The 17,793-nt window shown below is 43.5% G+C and overlaps 1 protein-coding gene across 1 annotated transcript in view; it reads right to left on the reverse strand.

Annotated features, from left to right (window-relative positions):
* The window catches only part of LOC126236459 (nose resistant to fluoxetine protein 6-like), a 350,515-nt gene extending 337,091 nt beyond the window's left edge, over positions 1-13,424 (reverse strand). Inside the window, exon 1 of the mRNA XM_049945777.1 lies at positions 13,120-13,424. Within this exon, the coding sequence (XP_049801734.1) occupies positions 13,120-13,423 (304 nt within the window). The 5' untranslated portion in view covers position 13,424. The remainder of the gene's footprint in view (positions 1-13,119) is intronic.
* Positions 13,425-17,793: the final 4,369 nt, after the last annotated feature.

Genomic DNA, 17,793 nt, shown 5'->3' on the forward strand with positions numbered 1-17,793 from the left:
AAAACTAAATTTCTAGTACCTGCCGAGCCACAAGAGAAAATTCGGCTTAGGAGGAACACCTGGTATATGTACTCCGCAAGCCACTCCTCAGTGTGTTACACGGGGTACACCAAATATCACTACCAACAGCCCTTGTGCTGCTTCATTATCGAATGTGCTTGGGGAGAATGTCGACAATCCTCCGTAAGAGCACTGATTTCCCTGAGTTACTCTTCGTGATCATTTGCGAATTCTGTGTGGGAAGAATGTTCCTCGACGCTGCTTAGTATAAACGCTAGTGGACTGAGGCACAACGCCTCCCTTCTAGCCTTTGCCACTGCTCTGGTGCTTACTAAACGACCCCATAACGAAACGAAGTGTTCTTGGACACTCGTCACTAATCCAACCTGGTAAAACTGGCAGATGATCAGTACTCAAGAATGGGTCGAACAAGCGTTTCTTAAATCACTTCGTTCGTGGATGAATGGCATTTCTTTGAGGGTCTTCAAGTGAACCTCAGCTTGGCATGTGTTTCTCCTACGTCTACTATTGTCTTGTTGTTGTGGTCTTCAATCAAGAGACTGGTTTGATGCAGCTCTCCATGCTACTCTATCCTGTGCAAGCCTCTTCATCTCCGAGTTACTACTGCAACCTACATCCTTCTGAATCTGCTTAGTGTATCCAGCTCTTGGTCTCCGTTTAAGATTTTTACCCTCCAAGCTTCCTCCCATACTAAATTCGCGATTCCTTGATGTCTCAGAACGTGTAATACCAACCAATCCATTCTTTTAGTCAAGTTGTGCCACAAATTCCTCTTTTCCCCAATTCTGTTCAGTACCCCATTGATTACGTGATCTACCCATCTAATCTTCAGCATCCTTCTGTAGCACCACATTTCGAAAGTTTCTATTCCCTTCTTGCCTAAACTATTTACAGCCCATGTTTCACTGCCATACATGGCTACACTCCATACAAATACTTTCAGAAACGGCTTCCTGACACTTAAATCTATACTCGATGTTAACAAATTTCTCTTCTTCAGATACTCTTTCCTTGCCATTGCCGGTCTACATTGTATATCCTGTTTACTTCGATCAGTTATTTTGCTTCCCAAATAGCAAAATTCATCTACTACTTTAAGTGTCATTTCCTAATCTCATTCCCTCAGCATCACCTGATTTAATTCGACTACATTCCATTATCCTTGTTTTTCTTACGTTGATTTTCAACTTATATCCCCGTTTGAAGACTGTCCATTCCGTTCAACTGTTCTTCCAGGTCCTTTGGTGCCTCTGACAGAATTTCAGTCTCGTCGGCAAACCTCGAAGTTTTCGTTTCTTCTCCATGGATTTTAATTCCTACTCAGAATTTTTCTTTTGTTTCGTTTACTGTTCGCTCAATATACAGACTGAATAACATCGGGAATGGGCTACAACTCTGTCTCACTCCCTTCTCAACCACTGCTTTCCTTTCATGCCCCTCGACTCTTATAACTGCTATCTGGTTTCTGTACAAATTGTAAATAGCCCTTCGCTCCCTGCCACCTTTAGAATGTGAAAGAGAGTATTCCAGTCAACATTGTCAAAAGCTTTCTCTAAGTCTACAAATGCTAGTAACGTAGGTTTGCCTTTCCTTAATCTTTCTGCTAAGATAAGTCATGGGGTCAGTATTGCCTCACGTGTTCCAACATTTCTACGGAATCCAAACTGATCTTCCCCGAGTTCGGCTTCTACCAGTTTCTCCATTCGTTTGTAAAAAATTCGTCTTCGTATTTTGCAATCGTGACTTATTAAACTCATACTTCGGTAATTTTCACATCTGTCAACACCTGCTTTCTTTGGGATTGAAATTATTATATTCTTCTTGAAGTCTGAGGGTATTTCGCCTGTCTCATACATCTTGCTCACCAGATGGTAGAGTTCTGCCAAGACTATGAGTAGTTCTAATTGAATGTTTTCTACTCCTGGAGTCTTGCTTCGACTTAGGTCTTTCAATGCTCTGCCAAATTCCTCACGCAGTGTCATATCTCCCATTTCATCTTCATCTACGTCTTCCATGTCTCTCAAATACATCTCCCTTGTATAGATCCTCTGTATACTCCTTCCATCTTTCTGCTTTCCCTTCTTTGCCTACGACTGGCATCTATTATCGTCATTTCACTTTACGGCACTCCGGACAGTTACTCCTTACTACACTAGTTAAAAGAATTAAAGGAACATTACTCTGGCGGTCTGTCATACTCCACTCAGCAATAATTGAGGACTGCGTATGTTACCAAACTACTCCTTTATCTTTGGCTCTGAGCACTATGGGACTCAACTGCTGAGGTCATTAGTCCCCTAGAACTTAGAACTAGTTAAACCTAACTAACCTAAGGACATCACACACATCCATGCCCGAGGCAGGATTCGAACCTGCGACCGTAGCGGTCCTGCGGTTCCAGACTGCAGCGCCTTTAACCGCACGGCCACTTCGGCCGGCACTCCTTTATCTTTCACAAATTAAGTACAAAACAAAAGATCGTCACATTTTAGTTCATTTACCTGACAAGAAATGAAACGTCAGGCGTCGAAAACGAAGAGGAAACAATAATTCATCACGTCATCGTGGGTGCTTTTCATTGGACTTGGAGAGTTTCAGTAACATGTATACCCTACGTGAGCGTTTATCTCCGCCTAACACGTGGCATCCCCCCTTAAGTCTATTGAGGTCAGCCGGTGGTGTCCGTTCGCATTCTTGAACGAGAGCCCTTGAGAGTTCTTCGAGAGTCTGAGGCGGAACAGGGCGACAACGAACACGTCTGTCAAGCATGTCCAATGTATACTCGATGGGGTTTAGGTCGGGACTCACCTCCAGCCACTCCATTCCATCAATGTCCAGGCTTCACAATACACTACGGGTGTCGCCCGACACATGGGCCCTGGCATTTGAAGGAATTCAGGGCCACCACCGTATGCAGCTTCCAGCACATGGGCCAACAGGATCAGTTTGATGCACCGCTTGGCGGTAAGGCGACCATGGGCAACGACAAGATTCGTATGGCTGTCGACGCTGATGGCTCACCACGCCGTCACAGAACTTTGGCCGAATCTGTTGATTTCCTGGACAACGTTTGACACTAACTGCTCAGCTCTGCGTCTCCACACAATTCGGAGAGCACGTTGCGAGATTTTGTCGTGTGAGGCAAGGTACTCGAACAGTACGTCAGGGTCGTAAGATCCCTTCTCGTAAGCTCTTCCTTACAGTCTGATAGCATACAGTGGTTCTAGTGACCGTTCTGAGATCGTCTTACGGTGCTCTGGTACCCGCCATCGACGCTGGAACGCAGAGATAGCCAGATATTGGTCTTCATGTAGTGTTTTAACGAGTCGGCGACCTTCTCCAACTCGTCTTGTTTACTGATATGTCTCTCTATAGCGTCACTGGAGAATACTGGTACACCGGTACTCACTTCCTTTTGAAGGGTCACCTGATGCTGTAATGCATAACACTGCCGACAGGTGGCGAATGACTTTAGTTGTTGCATATATCTAAAGCGAAGTTCTCATGCTATGGAATAAGGTTTCAGGTACCGCCTGCATCAAAATAGATTTAACACACCGAACGTTGATACACGTCTTCCCCCAGTTCTTTTGAGCGGTGTATTTTGCGGTTATTACTGTTTCCAGAGATTTATTTCCAATAGAGTAAACTAGCAGTAATAGGTCTTGTAAGCAATACTTGCCATGTATTTACGTTCGGGATTAAATGCCACTTTCTCTGCAAGTTTTCCTGCATTTCACAGAAGTTCTCTAGGGCTTGAGCACTCCTATACTAATTTTCTTGATGGTGGCAGCCTAATCAGAGAACAAGAAGTTCCTAAATTTTTAATTACCTTTCCAGAAAGCGGTGAGATTATCTCCGTACACATATTTCAGCATTAAAAAGGTACCAGGATGTCATTGAAATAACCGAAGAATTAGACTGAAAATTTGTTATACGGTAATAAAAAATTACTGCTACATAACGGTATGTACTATATTGTTGGAAACAAAGAAAGAATTGTTACTTTGCTGGAGGTTCTCTGTACCAAGCAGAAAGCACCTGTAAGAACTGTATCTGGCTTTTAAGGTGTTTCAGTACGTAAAACCTTTATCGAGATATATGAGCTCAGGATTTTGTAGCGGGAGTCGGTGCGAACGAAACGCGTGACGATTAGCAGCGCACATTGAAGCAAACATAAAACAGTTTAGGTGCTTGAAATTTGTTCTATGTTTAGAGGCTGAGTGGCCGAGAATGGAGCCGGCCAGAGTGGCCGAGCAGTTCTAGGCGCTATAGTCTGGAACCGCGCAACCGCTACGGTCGCAGATTCGAATCCTGCCTCGGTCATGGATGTGTGTGATGTCCTTAGGTTAGTTAGGTTTAAGTAGTTCCAAGTTCTAGGGGACTGATGACCTCAGAAGTTAAGTCCCATAGTGCTCAGAACCATTCTGAATAAGAATGGAAAAATCTCACGTATTTGTTTTTCAGTGTGTATCCAACCGTTTCATATCCGTATCGCTTCAATTTGCTTAATGTGCAGATGACAACCTTAACGTCTTATTCTCTATTCAACACGGACATAGTTCTCAACAGGTGAGGAATCGTACTTAAGGACGAGCCAATTTACTTGCGTTTTAGTGGAAAAGTCGGTGTCGACGGGCGAAAAGAGAGAGCGGCAGACTGAGAAGCGGGTACTCAGGAGTCCGCATCTGAGTTGCGATCGACAGGCAATGTTGGGATCGAGCCCCACGGATATATTGATTTAATCTGTCAAGAAATCGAACCTTTTTCAAAGTCTTCTGTGGCTGACTGCATTACATCGGCACCATAATGCTACCCTTATTCAACAGAAGCCAAAAGCGGCAGTTGGTTACTTCTGTATGTGGTCATACAAACAGAGGAAAGGCATTCAAGCTTTGCTGAGAGCTCAGGACATCTGACTTTCATGGTCTTTTCGCGAGATATACGAAGGAGGAAAAAATATATTGGTTGACTCTTCTAGGAAACTAAGCTCTCAGAACTTCAACAGTACACCACATTGCGATGCAAACAGCGTCACTTGGCAGTACCTGCCACTGGAGTTGGCTGTCCATCTCTGTGACGATTTCGTGCTTACTAATGAAAATTTGTTGATGATGTCACTGTATAACTGGGCTCAAACTTCTAGGAAGGCCTATCTCAACAGGAAATACTACACTGCTTGAGTGCACTGCATTTTACAGTTTACCGTACAATAGCACCTGTTAGATGATGTCCTCCATGCATCTGGATGGAACACAGCACTCGTCTCTGCAGTGAATTACGAATTCTTTCAAACATCCCCTCGTAAATCTCGAAAAATGGCTCTGAGCACTATGGGACTCAACATCTTAGGTCATAAGTCCCCTAGAACTTAGAACTACTTAAACCTAACTAACCTAAGGACATCACACACACCCATGCCCGAGGCAGGATTCGAACCTGCGACCGTAGCAGTCCCGCGGTTCCGGACTGCAGCGCCAGAACCGCTAGACCACCGCGGCCGGCAATCTCGAAAAGACTACAGTTCGCTGCTCCAGTTCTTCAACAGTTCACAACGCCTGTGCTGTATTCCTTAGTTCTGACGCAACATCAAACAGAAAAATCTAGAGGACTGAGGTTCTATGATATTCAGTGTACCGGCCTTGCTGGGATCATACTGGTGCGTTAGGTGTCGTCTGACGTCAGCTGTGAACTGTACTCGAGCAACATCATGATTGTAGCATATTCACCTATCATGACTCATGGATGAAATCTGAGCCCTACTACAAGGGGACAATAGAAATGTTTATATTTCAAACACATCTGTGGAAACCAGGACAGCACTTCATACATAACTGGCGCAATTATTCTGCAGACGGCGCGTTCGAGGACCCATGTTTCCTGGAACGTTCTTGCCTCTATTATTGCATTCTCTCACCCGTGTCGTTTCTGGCAAGTAATTGAAGAGCGTATTTCCTAAGTGACGCAACTCCATTTTTGATATTTTGTGAGTTATGCACGCCATAGAATTCGCTATAAGCTATTTTATGTTATAGCAATAGCTGTATTTCCAAAACGACTAAATCTCTGTAAAAAGGGCGTGAGAAAATGGCAGTTACTTCCAAGCTGACGCATCTCCTAGTTTTTATTTCCAAGCAGTCGAATTTCCAAACGGCCAACTTTTGGCATGTGACCATCCAACAGTATTGGCCACTGCGTTTCGTTGAGTTTCGGTGTTTTCGTGTTATTTCTTCAGACAGGTCGGAATTTCTCGATAATGTTGAATAAGTATCGTCAGCAAAAGGCAACGGAAACTATCGGAGTGGCAAAAAAATAAAGACAAAGTGCGGAGAAGTGCGAGTGACGGTCGCAAAGCGAAGATTTCGTGTTAACATGCTGACGGACGCTGCAAGGCAGCTACCTTACAAGTTTAAAGTTTCTGACTGTGAAAAGTTTCATTCGTTGTTTTATAGATTGAAAGCTAAGGCAGATCAAGATAATTCCATTACTAATGCTATAATCGTAACGAGATGCGAGAGGCGTAGAGGACAAGACTGAGAACGACAAAAGTTTTCTGTAGAGTATTTCATTCAAACCTGTACTGGTGAAAAAGTGAAACTGTGTTGCTCTACATTCTGTAGCATTCTCAGAGAGACCCGAAGAGAGTACGTCGTCTTGCAGCATTCTGTTCTTCTATGGGGTTGCAAAAGGAGAGAGGTGAGGTGGCAAACGGCTGAATCCAAGAACTGACTCAATTAGAGAGCTTCATGTGCACCGAGGGACATTATGGCAGGGATAAGATAAGCATTGTAATATTAATATTTCGAATAATCAGTATAACCAAATGCAGTAAGAACCCCATTATAGGCCTACTTACTTTATTTACGTGCAAATCTCTTACAATCTGAATGGGTCCCGCTAAAATACGAATTTAAATTTCACATTATTATTGTGTCAATGCGTGATATGTTATGTATAAATTAACTTCAACTGTACGAACGAAGGTCTAGATGTAAAGAGATATTAATTTTGTGTTATTATCACCTTCAAATGGTTCAAATGGCTCTGAGCACTATGGGACTTAGCTTCTGAGGTCATCAGTCCCCTAGAACTTAGAACTACTTAAACCTAACTAACCTAAGGACATCACACACATCCATGCCCGAGGCAGGATTCGAACCTGCGACCGTAGCAGTCGCGCGGTTCCGGACTGAGCGCCTAGTAACTTTTTTTGTGATGGCCGTAGTGCCGAAAGTAAGAATTATGTTTTGCTATCGGTTCTTTGTAAGCTTTCAGTCTTGTATCATGTGACCTTCCAGATACCTTATCCAGCTCTTTGCCAGTTGATAGAGTTTCTGGAAGAGTGGAGATGATGATAAGGATTACAACATTATTTTTAATAGAGTCGGTAGAGTTCAAATTATTGACAACAACTGTCAAATTTTCGATTGGAAAAGTACACTCAGTCTGCGTACTAAATCAAAATTAGATTTCAAAATATTTGAAATGGAGGTCATAAGTATTACCTCAAAATTTGTCATTTGTACAGCGCATTATTCTGACCAACTTGCTGGTTGCGAACATGGGCTATTTAAACGTGGCAGTATGTGATCCTGTCTTGTTCCTATGCAATCACCATTAGGTGATTCTTTGAAGAAGGAAAAGATCGAGGACGTAAAGCGTCTTTTTGAAAAACTTGCAGTACATGATGACCGTCCTGCAATGACATTTTACTCTAAAGTGATACAATGTAACAATGAATAATGTCATTCCCTCTATTATTGTCACATGCGTTACTAAAGTGATGGTAATAAACGCTCTTGTCAGTATTGGGTTTAAATGTTAGTCTGGTATTTCAATACTTTTTTCTCGCTATACTGCCTTCACTAAAATACATATATATTAAAATGTTCTTTATGACACAGCGTCTTATTATGTTGACATTCAGGTAGTGATGACCATAACAAAAACCAGGAATGAATCATTTCCTTTTATCGAGAACTTTTGTTCCAAAGTAACTTAGCTCCAACACAAGTTGTTTATTTTCTCGGAGTGTTTATATTATGTTTGTTTTACTTTGGCATATTTATTTTAAATTACACAATGGTGTTACGTACAAAAAGTTATATTGTTCCAGTCAGCCTTTTGGATCCTATCACATTTTGCCGTTTCCCCAAGCTTCTTATTTCATGGAGATACATCACTTTGGAAATACACTCTTCAATTATGATACACTATGTTTTGTGCAGGTGACGTTCTACAACTCTTAAGTACACTGCGCAACAGGATTAAAGGAGCACTTTCTTCGGAATCCCGTAATTCTCTCCCATAGCGACACACGTTTGAAATATGACTGGAAGGTGCCGACAACCCACTTCTGTAATAGTGCTCGCCAACACTTCAAACAGCAATGTGTCGCCACTTACGAAAAAAAGGCAAGAGCTCAGAAGTTCATCTGGAGTGTAAGACGGGTTAATGACGTCACATAGACACCAAATTTCACCACAATTCTGCCCAACGCCACCGAGGACGTGTCACGCGATGGAAACATCGTCACAACACCTGTTACCCACATTTCATCCCTTCCCTTGACGCCTCTGCGATGGAGGTCGGAACTACGACGCCCAGTGTTGAAATCACGCGGTTTTCTTGTGGGTGGTCGAGGTAAACACTTAATACGCATCACAGCTCGGAATCTACACGAAAAGTTCTCAGACGGAAGCATAAAGAGCATAAATGAAACCACTCATTTCCTTGGGACATTGATTTCCAAACATTTCGCAGTCGTAAACGACAGTTTGCAGTGCGGTGAGCGAGGGGAAGACATTCTTGACAAAATTTTATACTGCTGAAATCTCCCTGTCGCTTCAACCCTTCTCTAAGAACATCGTGGCCTAGCAACGCTCTTGAACGTGATCTCGCCCCTTTGGAGTGCAGTGACCCCGCAATTTTGGAATTTTTGCTTTGGTGTAGAGCGTGGAGCCAATAGGGACCGTTCAAAACCATTCAACGAAATGTCAACATGATCCCAAGCAATAAAGAGTCCTTACGCTTCTTCAGTGTAATAAAGGACCGATGCTACATTGACACATGCGTGGATAAAACGACAAAGGTCCCTTGACCAATACTGGCAAAGCTGTTGTGCGTTATGATACAAATGTTAACAGGAAAGAAGTCACAATCACGAAAGATTTTACTTTTTAATATTAAATACACACAACAATACACCGAATGTATTACTTTGTATGTTTAGTATTCATATAATGAATACATTGAATGTGGCTAAACTGAAGATCGAAACCGATAGTAAGTAGTTATTTATCAGGAGCTGCATGAGGTTAAAATCTGAGGTTTTCCCAATATGATACAGCAGTAAATCGCCCACCACCGATCCTTTAAGGACTCGAAACCCCGGGTACAAAACGGCTTCAAACGTCTGGTTACTTTGGAAATGAGTTAAAGTGCAAAATACTTGACACTATAAACTGCAGAAGTTTTGAAATTACGTTTAAAGTTTGTTGGAAGTCGCTAAGAGCTCTCATTATCAAATAGTGGATGAGTGTAGATAATTTGCTCTCCCTTTTAAGCTGTAGCTAGTTTCTCACCCATCTTAAGCTTTATTACGCCATATTCCCGTACTATATGTACTGCAGTGATATAATTCTGCAGGTACATTTAGTGATATATGTGGATACTGTCTGCAAAATATCTTGAGAATAGAGTTAGTAGTAAAGAATAATAAATTAAAACGTCGTGCCTCATGCTGAAGTTTCATTGCATTGTCGTCTAGTCATAAACATATTTGGGAGCAGTTAAGAAGGCGCATCAATGCTACGAGTACACTGGTGCGTCTTCCCCAACAAGCTGTTCCCAGATATGTTTATGACTGCATAACAGTGGACTACACTGAGTGGCACAATGGTTGATGTATATCACACTGGTGCTTCTTCTCCTGCGTGTTCCTCCCAAATCGGTGTGCGTTCGACAGCATGCGCACTTAATATGTTCCAAAACGTCGCGTACAAAACAGAATTTTCCGGTGAACAAACCTAGAATTGTATAGGTGATAAAAAGATAGGACTAGCGATCATTTGCGTATCCAACAGAAGAATCATGTTAGTGACACTAACCTACAGTACAGGGTTCAATTATGAATATTACACAGTTCCTCCTGTTTAGACAAATGGAGCAAATTGGTTGTCATTATTTTTTGCATATGGTTCCTACGGTGGGCTTTATGTGACTTATGGGGAGGAAAAGTCCGTTCATGGGCTGTTCCTTGAAAATATAGTACAAAACCTCCTTTTACTATATTTTCGCCGCCACCACCGACCAAAACACAGCCGAGGATTCCAAGACGGCTATGTTCAGCAAATGACTGTAATTTTTACGATTTATTTCTAAAATCCCGATTTCGAACAACTTTGATTTTTTTTCATATCTTTATCCGTTTCCAGCATGCAGAGGTTAAAAGTCACCCTACCCGTACACGTAAAATACCATTTAAAATCCGATGTGGGGCGGAAACGTTTATAAAGTGACGTAGTACAGAGGAATATTCTGTAAAGTGTCTCCGTTATCATCTGGGAATCCCATGTTGTAGTACTGAAGCGGAAAGACTAGTCACAGGTAAAAATTAGTTTTGGGTTATTTCAATTTCACATAAGTAAAATATCTAAATTTGATTGATCAGCACATTTCTTTCCGTATGTGTTAAATGCCCCGCCACGGTAGTGAAAAGAAGGGAACCATCGGAAAAGTGCACTTGTCGGAGCACAAAAACTATGAATAAGTTGCCGTTTATTCAAAAGACTAACTGAATAACGAGGTACAAGCTGCCTGATTTTACCTTCCTCAGCATCTTTAAAAAAGTTCCCAAAAATTTCGGCATGCGAACATATTCGCGCTTTTTTATGCTGAGAGAGAAGGAGATACTGGCAATGGCTAATAGACGGAAAAGCAATTAGTACTGGGAAATAGTAGACATAGGTTGTGTTACAGAAAGGAGTGAAGGAGACAATGACTGGGAGGGAGGAATAAAGAGAAAGAAAAAGTGAGAGTGAGCCAGTGAGACACAGAGCATGTGTCAATGACAAGAGCAAGAGAGACGTATTGACAGCGAGGAGAGACAGCAGCAGGAGGAAGGAAGGAAAGAGATGTTAGGAGTGAGACAGCGAGAGGGAGACAGTGACAGCGACAGGAGACATCAGTAGTAGGGACAGGACGAATGGGACTGTGGCTGTGGCATACGACACAACGACGGAGGATAATGAGAATGAGATGGGCCGAATGAATGAGTGAGAAAGAGCAACTGGGTGTGGGTGATTATGAACGGATTACGGTGATGGACTAGTGGTTGTGAGCTACAGTTAGGGGAGCCTGTGGGAGTTGGAGATAATCTGCAGGTTAAAAAAAAGCGCCAGTATGTTCGCACACCAGAATTTTTGGGAAAATTTTTAAAGGTCCTGAAAAAGGTATAATGAGAGATCTGGTACACCATTTTTCAGGGAGAGTCTTTTAGATAAAGAGGAACATATTCGTATTGTTTGTGCTCAGATAGTATTTTTACGCTGGTGTATTTACGACTAAATGACGGTGCACCACGTTGCGTGGCACAATGGTTGACGTACATAGGTAATTTGAAGATGACAATTTAAACTGCCGAAACAAGTTGTGTGTGTGTATGTATTTATTGCAGTCTGAGTAAATAAAACATCCCTAGTAAGAAGATTATATTCTCAAAATCAGAGATCCCTCAGCTGCTGATAATGTCAGGTAGCAATAACAGATACACGGTTACTATTTGTAATACTTGAGTTACTGTGTTAAACCTTTGACATAAGATTGTAGCTCTTAATGAGCAGATTACGACAGCATTTTTCAGTTTGGTCAATAACTGTATGAAACGGTCGGGTAGGAGATTTCCTTCGCTCTGCGACTGGTTGTTGTGTTGTGTCTACATTTGTAATGTCATAATTAATATTACTATTGAGATGGCTGCATGGCCACAGGCCGAAAGCCAATAAATGAAAAAAAAAGAAAAAAATGTTTGAAACAAGTTTTTTGTGGTGGTCATTTTCGCAACAACTGTACATAGATTCCAGTAGTTCAAAAGGAAAACGTCTTTTGCATGCTGCACCTTATGATTTGTTTTCTTTATTTTTCGATTGCACACATAGATTGTCGTTTGCACACGTAGGCTATAGATTTAAAATTATAGATTTAAAACAGTTCATTGCGGTTTTTATTATAAAATGGAGAAGTACTTACAGATGAGCCTCTAAATCATCATTTGTAAGCCAAACAGCTTTCTGACTCTGTCATGCGAGAAACTGGTTGAAAGTTTGCAGTTTTCCTTGTGGTCATTGTTTTCTAAATATAGCCTTTAACTGCCACTTTCGTTTCTGTACGTGTTACCATCTTTCTCAGGTTTTGGTTTCAATTGCTTTTTCTGTGACTATATGTATGCTGATGTAAGTTCTGTGAACGAAAGTGTGTGTGTGTGCGTGTGTGTGTGTGTGTGTGTGTACATCTATGCTTTCTTGGGTGGAATTTGTGATCGTCTATTGGGATTATGTATTTAGTTATAGTCACTTGTCATTTAGTAGTTTAGTAGCATCTTCTTTTCAGCCTGTATGAAATGATGAAAATCAAATTTTTGTTTCGCATGAAAGTCGTGAGACAGGGAACTTGCAACTGAGGTCTTGCACCATGAACCGGGTATCCTTTAGTAATATACATCCATAATGAAATTTTCACTCTGCAGCGGAGTCTGCGCTGATACGAAACTTCCTTGAAGATTAAAACTTTGTATGGGACCGAGACTCAAATTCGCGACTTTTGCCTTTCGCGGTCAAGTGCTAGTCTTGCAAGTTTCTCAGGAGGGGTACTGTGAGGTTTTGGAGGAAGGAGACGAAGTACTCGCAGAAGTGAAGCTGTGAGGACGGGTCGCGAGTCGTTCTTGGTTTACTCAGTCTGCAGAGCACTTGCCTGCGAAAGGAAAAAGGTCCCGAGTTCGACTCTCGTTCCTGCACACAGTTTTAATCTGCCGGCATGTTTCATTATAGTTCCAGTATACCATTTGTGAACGACGAGAGGCAAGTGGTGGAGTGTCCGTACCTGGTGGGATATCCTCGTGCCGGTGCACGGATCCGCCGTGGGGCGCAGCGGCGGCGGGCACCTTCATGATGTGCAGCGACTCTGCGTCCTCCGTTGTCGTTTCCAGCGTCCCACCGGCGCCGCCCTCCAAGTCGGTACTTTCTTCAGGTCCACGGACATCGGCCGAGAGGTCTTCGATCGGCAGAGAGCGCTGCAGGCCGACCGCCTGCTGTGCTGAGGCGCTGTCTCCGACGACCGCCTGCAGCAGCAGCAGCAGCAGCAGGCAGAGCCGCGGCCATGTGGAGGAGGGTGCTGTCGCCGCCATCCCGAGCGCCGCACTGTGCAGAGCGGGCCGCGCCGCGCCGACTAGTAGGGCTGCGGGCCGCCGCCGCCCAAGGCCATCCAGCCGCCCGGGCCCATGCCGCACGTCCGCGTCCGCGGCTCGTTCTCCGACTCCTTCGGCTGCAAGGACAACCCCTCCGCTGTCACAGACCGGTCACACGGGGAGGAAGATTCCCACGCGACGCGCGCTCCCTCCTCTCACTCGCCGTGTCCTTACGCAAAAACACGTCCAGCAATTAACACTGCCCTCTTCTAGTAACCAGTGACAGCGGCGGATCCGAATCGGAAACGTTCAGAGTTCACAGTTCTCGTTTTCTCCGGGACAATGGAGCCAACTGGTTTCAAACGGCAAAGATATCCACTCGCCACACTGCAAGCGGTGTCGTGGATGACACCAGCACCCTCACCAGCGTGATTCAGTCAACGAATCTTCAGCTGCTATTCTCCCTGCATCTGGATTTGCGAAATATTTTTTGCTGGCGCTGCTCCTCCTGTAACGAAAACCAAACATGATACTTCATTCAGTTGCAATTTAAAATGCTTTCAAGCTTGAAACGATGTAGTATGTAGTAGAGATTAACCAAATATGAATCACTATTGTGTCAAGTAAAGGCGGAATGGCTGAATGACAAACGTGAAGAAATCGTAAAAGAAATTGTTATACAATGTAGGCTTTCACATCCGGCGTCTTCTTCAGTCACAATTACCGAGCTGAGAGGCAGTCGTCAATGTGCAGGGGGTTTCCGTAAGAGCGTACAAAAATGTAACGACATAGAGATTGCTCCACTGAACAATCTGAGATAGGGAACGTGGGGTCGGTTCAAAATGGCTCTGAGCACTATGGGACTTAAATTCTCAGGTCATCAGTCCCCTAGAACTTGGAACTACTTAAACCTAACTAACCTGAGGACATCACACACACTCATGCCTGATGCAGGGTGCGAACCAGCGACCGTAGCGGTCGCGCGGTTCCAGACTGTAGCGCCTAGAACCGCTCGGCCACCCCGGCCGGTCGTGGGGTCGGAACAGATAGCTTAAGAAGGTATGGAAATAAACTTTGCTACCGTTTTGTCTAGCGTTACTGTCTTCCAGCTTATTTACAACTAACATGAGTACAACTTCACACGTACTGTGCTGTTTATTTACATGTGCATTCTTTATTTCTTGCAAGGAAACAAGGAGGACGAGCCTGATTCCCAGGAAGCTATGATGCAGGTTTTGTTTACTTTACTTGCTCATAAGGCAGCGCTGTTGTATGGTACTTACATTATCCCATGACAGAACGTGCTATGAATCAACGACAGACCCGTTAATTACTCAGTGATATTCCGAGACGCACAGTACAATACGATGGAGCAGTACCGGTACAGTATTTGCTGGTCGCTGGATTGGAAAGGGAAGTCCTTTTCCACGGCCTGCGAGGTCACCTGACCTGAATCTCCTTGATTATTTCCTATGGGTATACCTAAAGTCACTTATGCATGAGACCACAGTGGATACTGAGGCGGAATTAGTTGCAAGAATTGCAGCTGCCTGTAGTGTGATTCTAAACACACCGGGGATATTTGTCAGGGTGCGTCAGAATCCTGTAAGCCGATGTCATGCTTGCATTGAGGTTGATGACCGTCAGTTTCAGCACGTTTTGTAAGATACAGTACGAATAGCACGTTCATTTTGTCAATGATGGTATTTGCAGTTAACTGTCACTAATGTAAATAAAAAAGTACACACTAACGTGATTTTATTCCCATTATCTCCTTAAGCTGGCTTCTCCGACCCCAGGCTCCCTACCTCAAGTTGTTGAGTGGAGCATCCTCTATGTCCCGTTAAATTTTTGCACGCTCTTACAGAAACACGCAGAGGAACTGTACCTCGGCCGACCCGTTCCCCGTATTTGACGTCTGTAGGCTGTCTTCTGTGGGGAAGCTGAAAGGCGCTGTCTACCAAATACAACTAATGGTATGCAACGATGTATTACTGCAGCCTGCTCTGACATCTCTGCTAAATGCTACTAGTATGTGTGCAGCAGTCGATCCATACCAGACAAGAAGGGTGTACTGCCACTGCCACTGATCATGTCGAACTCGACCTGTGATGATCAATTGTCTGTGTAAAACTGCTCCCTGACGTTTCGTCTACAATAGCGGCAGACGTCTTCCGAGGTAAGACGGCTACAGTCAGATAAGGTTTGATTTTTTTTTCCTTTATTGAATTTCGACTCCCTCTCGAAGGGGTCGGACTGGCAACAGCTTTGTAAGGTGTCAGGCAAATCCAACACCTTCCATGAAAACCCTGACATGATAAGCAAATCCAGTAGTATGTCACATAGCTCCGAATAAATCGTGACATTAAATTAACCAAAGTAATACGAGTAACGAGTGAGCAAATGGAATACCACAGACTAACACAAGAATGCCTAAATGCATGTCATACCTTCCCACCATGAGACAGACGCAGTTCCGAGGGGAGAAACGATAACAGAAGCCGAGAGCAGAACCGTGTTAAGCTAGAAGGCCCTACGATAAGGGACGGAAACCCACGTCGCCAGCTAACCGACAGGACCACCCCCAGCCCAGGTTAAAAGCTAGAGCCCTCCAGAAGAACAGTATAGATCTTACGATGACACTAAAAGAGCCACACCAGCTGCAAGTTTTAGCGTGAGACTTTTTCACGTCTCTGTTACGTTGCAAACGTTAAAAACATTACCCCACCACGAAAAGTATAACGTTTCTCATTGGATAGACAGAATTTTTGTAGGCGGAGCTTAAGGTTAACATTGAGACCATGATTGGTCAGATAGTTGTTTTTAAACCAACTTCGGTAAATTGTAGTACCGAGAAGTTAGGAGGAGTTGCTTCCGAGACGGCGAGCTGGATGGAGCTGCGTCGCCGACGCCCCCTGACACTGCCTAACCAACGACAAGGTAATGAACGCAAGTGATGCCACATAACAGCGCATAAAGCTTCACTCAGAACTGCAGAAGTCTCGTCTGTTACACACCCGTTTTGCGTAATACTAGTGTCGATCGTCAATTAAAGCTCATGGAATTCACATTTGCTACATAAGTTAAAATCTGAAACGCGATGATTTTTCTGTTATACAGTATAATGATTGAGAAGCCACATCAGCCACTGTAATTTACGACAAGTCAGATAAGCAATTAAAGATAATTGAGGGTCACTGTAGACCATTTTGATAGTTTTCTCTTTTGTGAAACTTAATTTAAACCTAGATTATAGATGTGATATGGCATAGGTCATCCTTCGATCCATTGTAGAAGTTGGAAACCCATTCAGGGAATATTCGTTCACATTTTTGTTGAACACAGTTGGTTTTTATCATCCTGTATTAAAACATTTCCTTTTATCAATAGTGCAATTTATACACAATGTTTTGTGAGTAGAATAAAATTTCCAATGGTAAACTTAACTGCTTTTTCGACGTTATTTTACCAGCTAACTAAAAATAGGAAAGCCTTGAACCCCTTCCACTAAATTTAGTTAGTATTAAGATTCTTTCAGAGGGAGTACAGTGGAGCTGACGCTGAAATCATTAAGTTCAAATGGCTCTGAGCACTATGGGACTCAACTGCTGTGGTTATCAGTCCCCTAGGACTTAGAACTACTGAAACCTAACTAACCTAAGGACATCACACACACCCATGCCCGAGGCAGGATTCGAACCTGCAACCGTAGCAGCAGCGCGTCTCCGGACTGGAGCGCCTAGAACCGCACGGCCACCGCGGCCGGCAAATCATTAAGTATTTGGCTATATCATCTCTAGTCTCACTGAACTCTTCTGAACTCTACATGTCATGTGTGGTCTGGCGTCTCCTTACTAGCAACAGGTCCCAGGTTCAAACTAGTCAATTCCCTAAAAAAACACGCTCAGAGCGTCGTTGCGCGAAAGTGGTAGGGAGACACGACTTAGAACAACAGACACCACGCTGAATGTTAGAGCTTAGTATGCTGCTTTTCAGCCTACAGAATTTCTAAAACATAAGAAGATAAGAAACAATAAAAGCAGGCAACTTAAACTGTAAAATGGCGGAAAATTATAAAAATCACACCCAGCGACAGTATGATGACCGTTCGCAACACTTTGGAAAAGACACACAACACTTAACAATCATTGGAAACACTGCACTAAAAAGTCGGCACAAAGATAACACACCACAGCCAAGGGCAGATAGGGGTGACCTGGACAGATGAGGGGCAAAAAAAGGGGGAAGAAAAGGAAAAACGAAAGGGGGGGGGGGAAGAAGGAGGGAGAGGACTCATAAGGGGGGCAGACGCGAGAGGGAATGGGGAAGGCAGAGGAGGGGAATGCAAAACGACTCGGGGGAGAGAAGGG

This window comes from Schistocerca nitens, chromosome 2 (genome assembly GCF_023898315.1).
Source record: "Schistocerca nitens isolate TAMUIC-IGC-003100 chromosome 2, iqSchNite1.1, whole genome shotgun sequence".
Lineage (NCBI taxonomy): Eukaryota > Metazoa > Arthropoda > Insecta > Orthoptera > Acrididae > Schistocerca > Schistocerca nitens.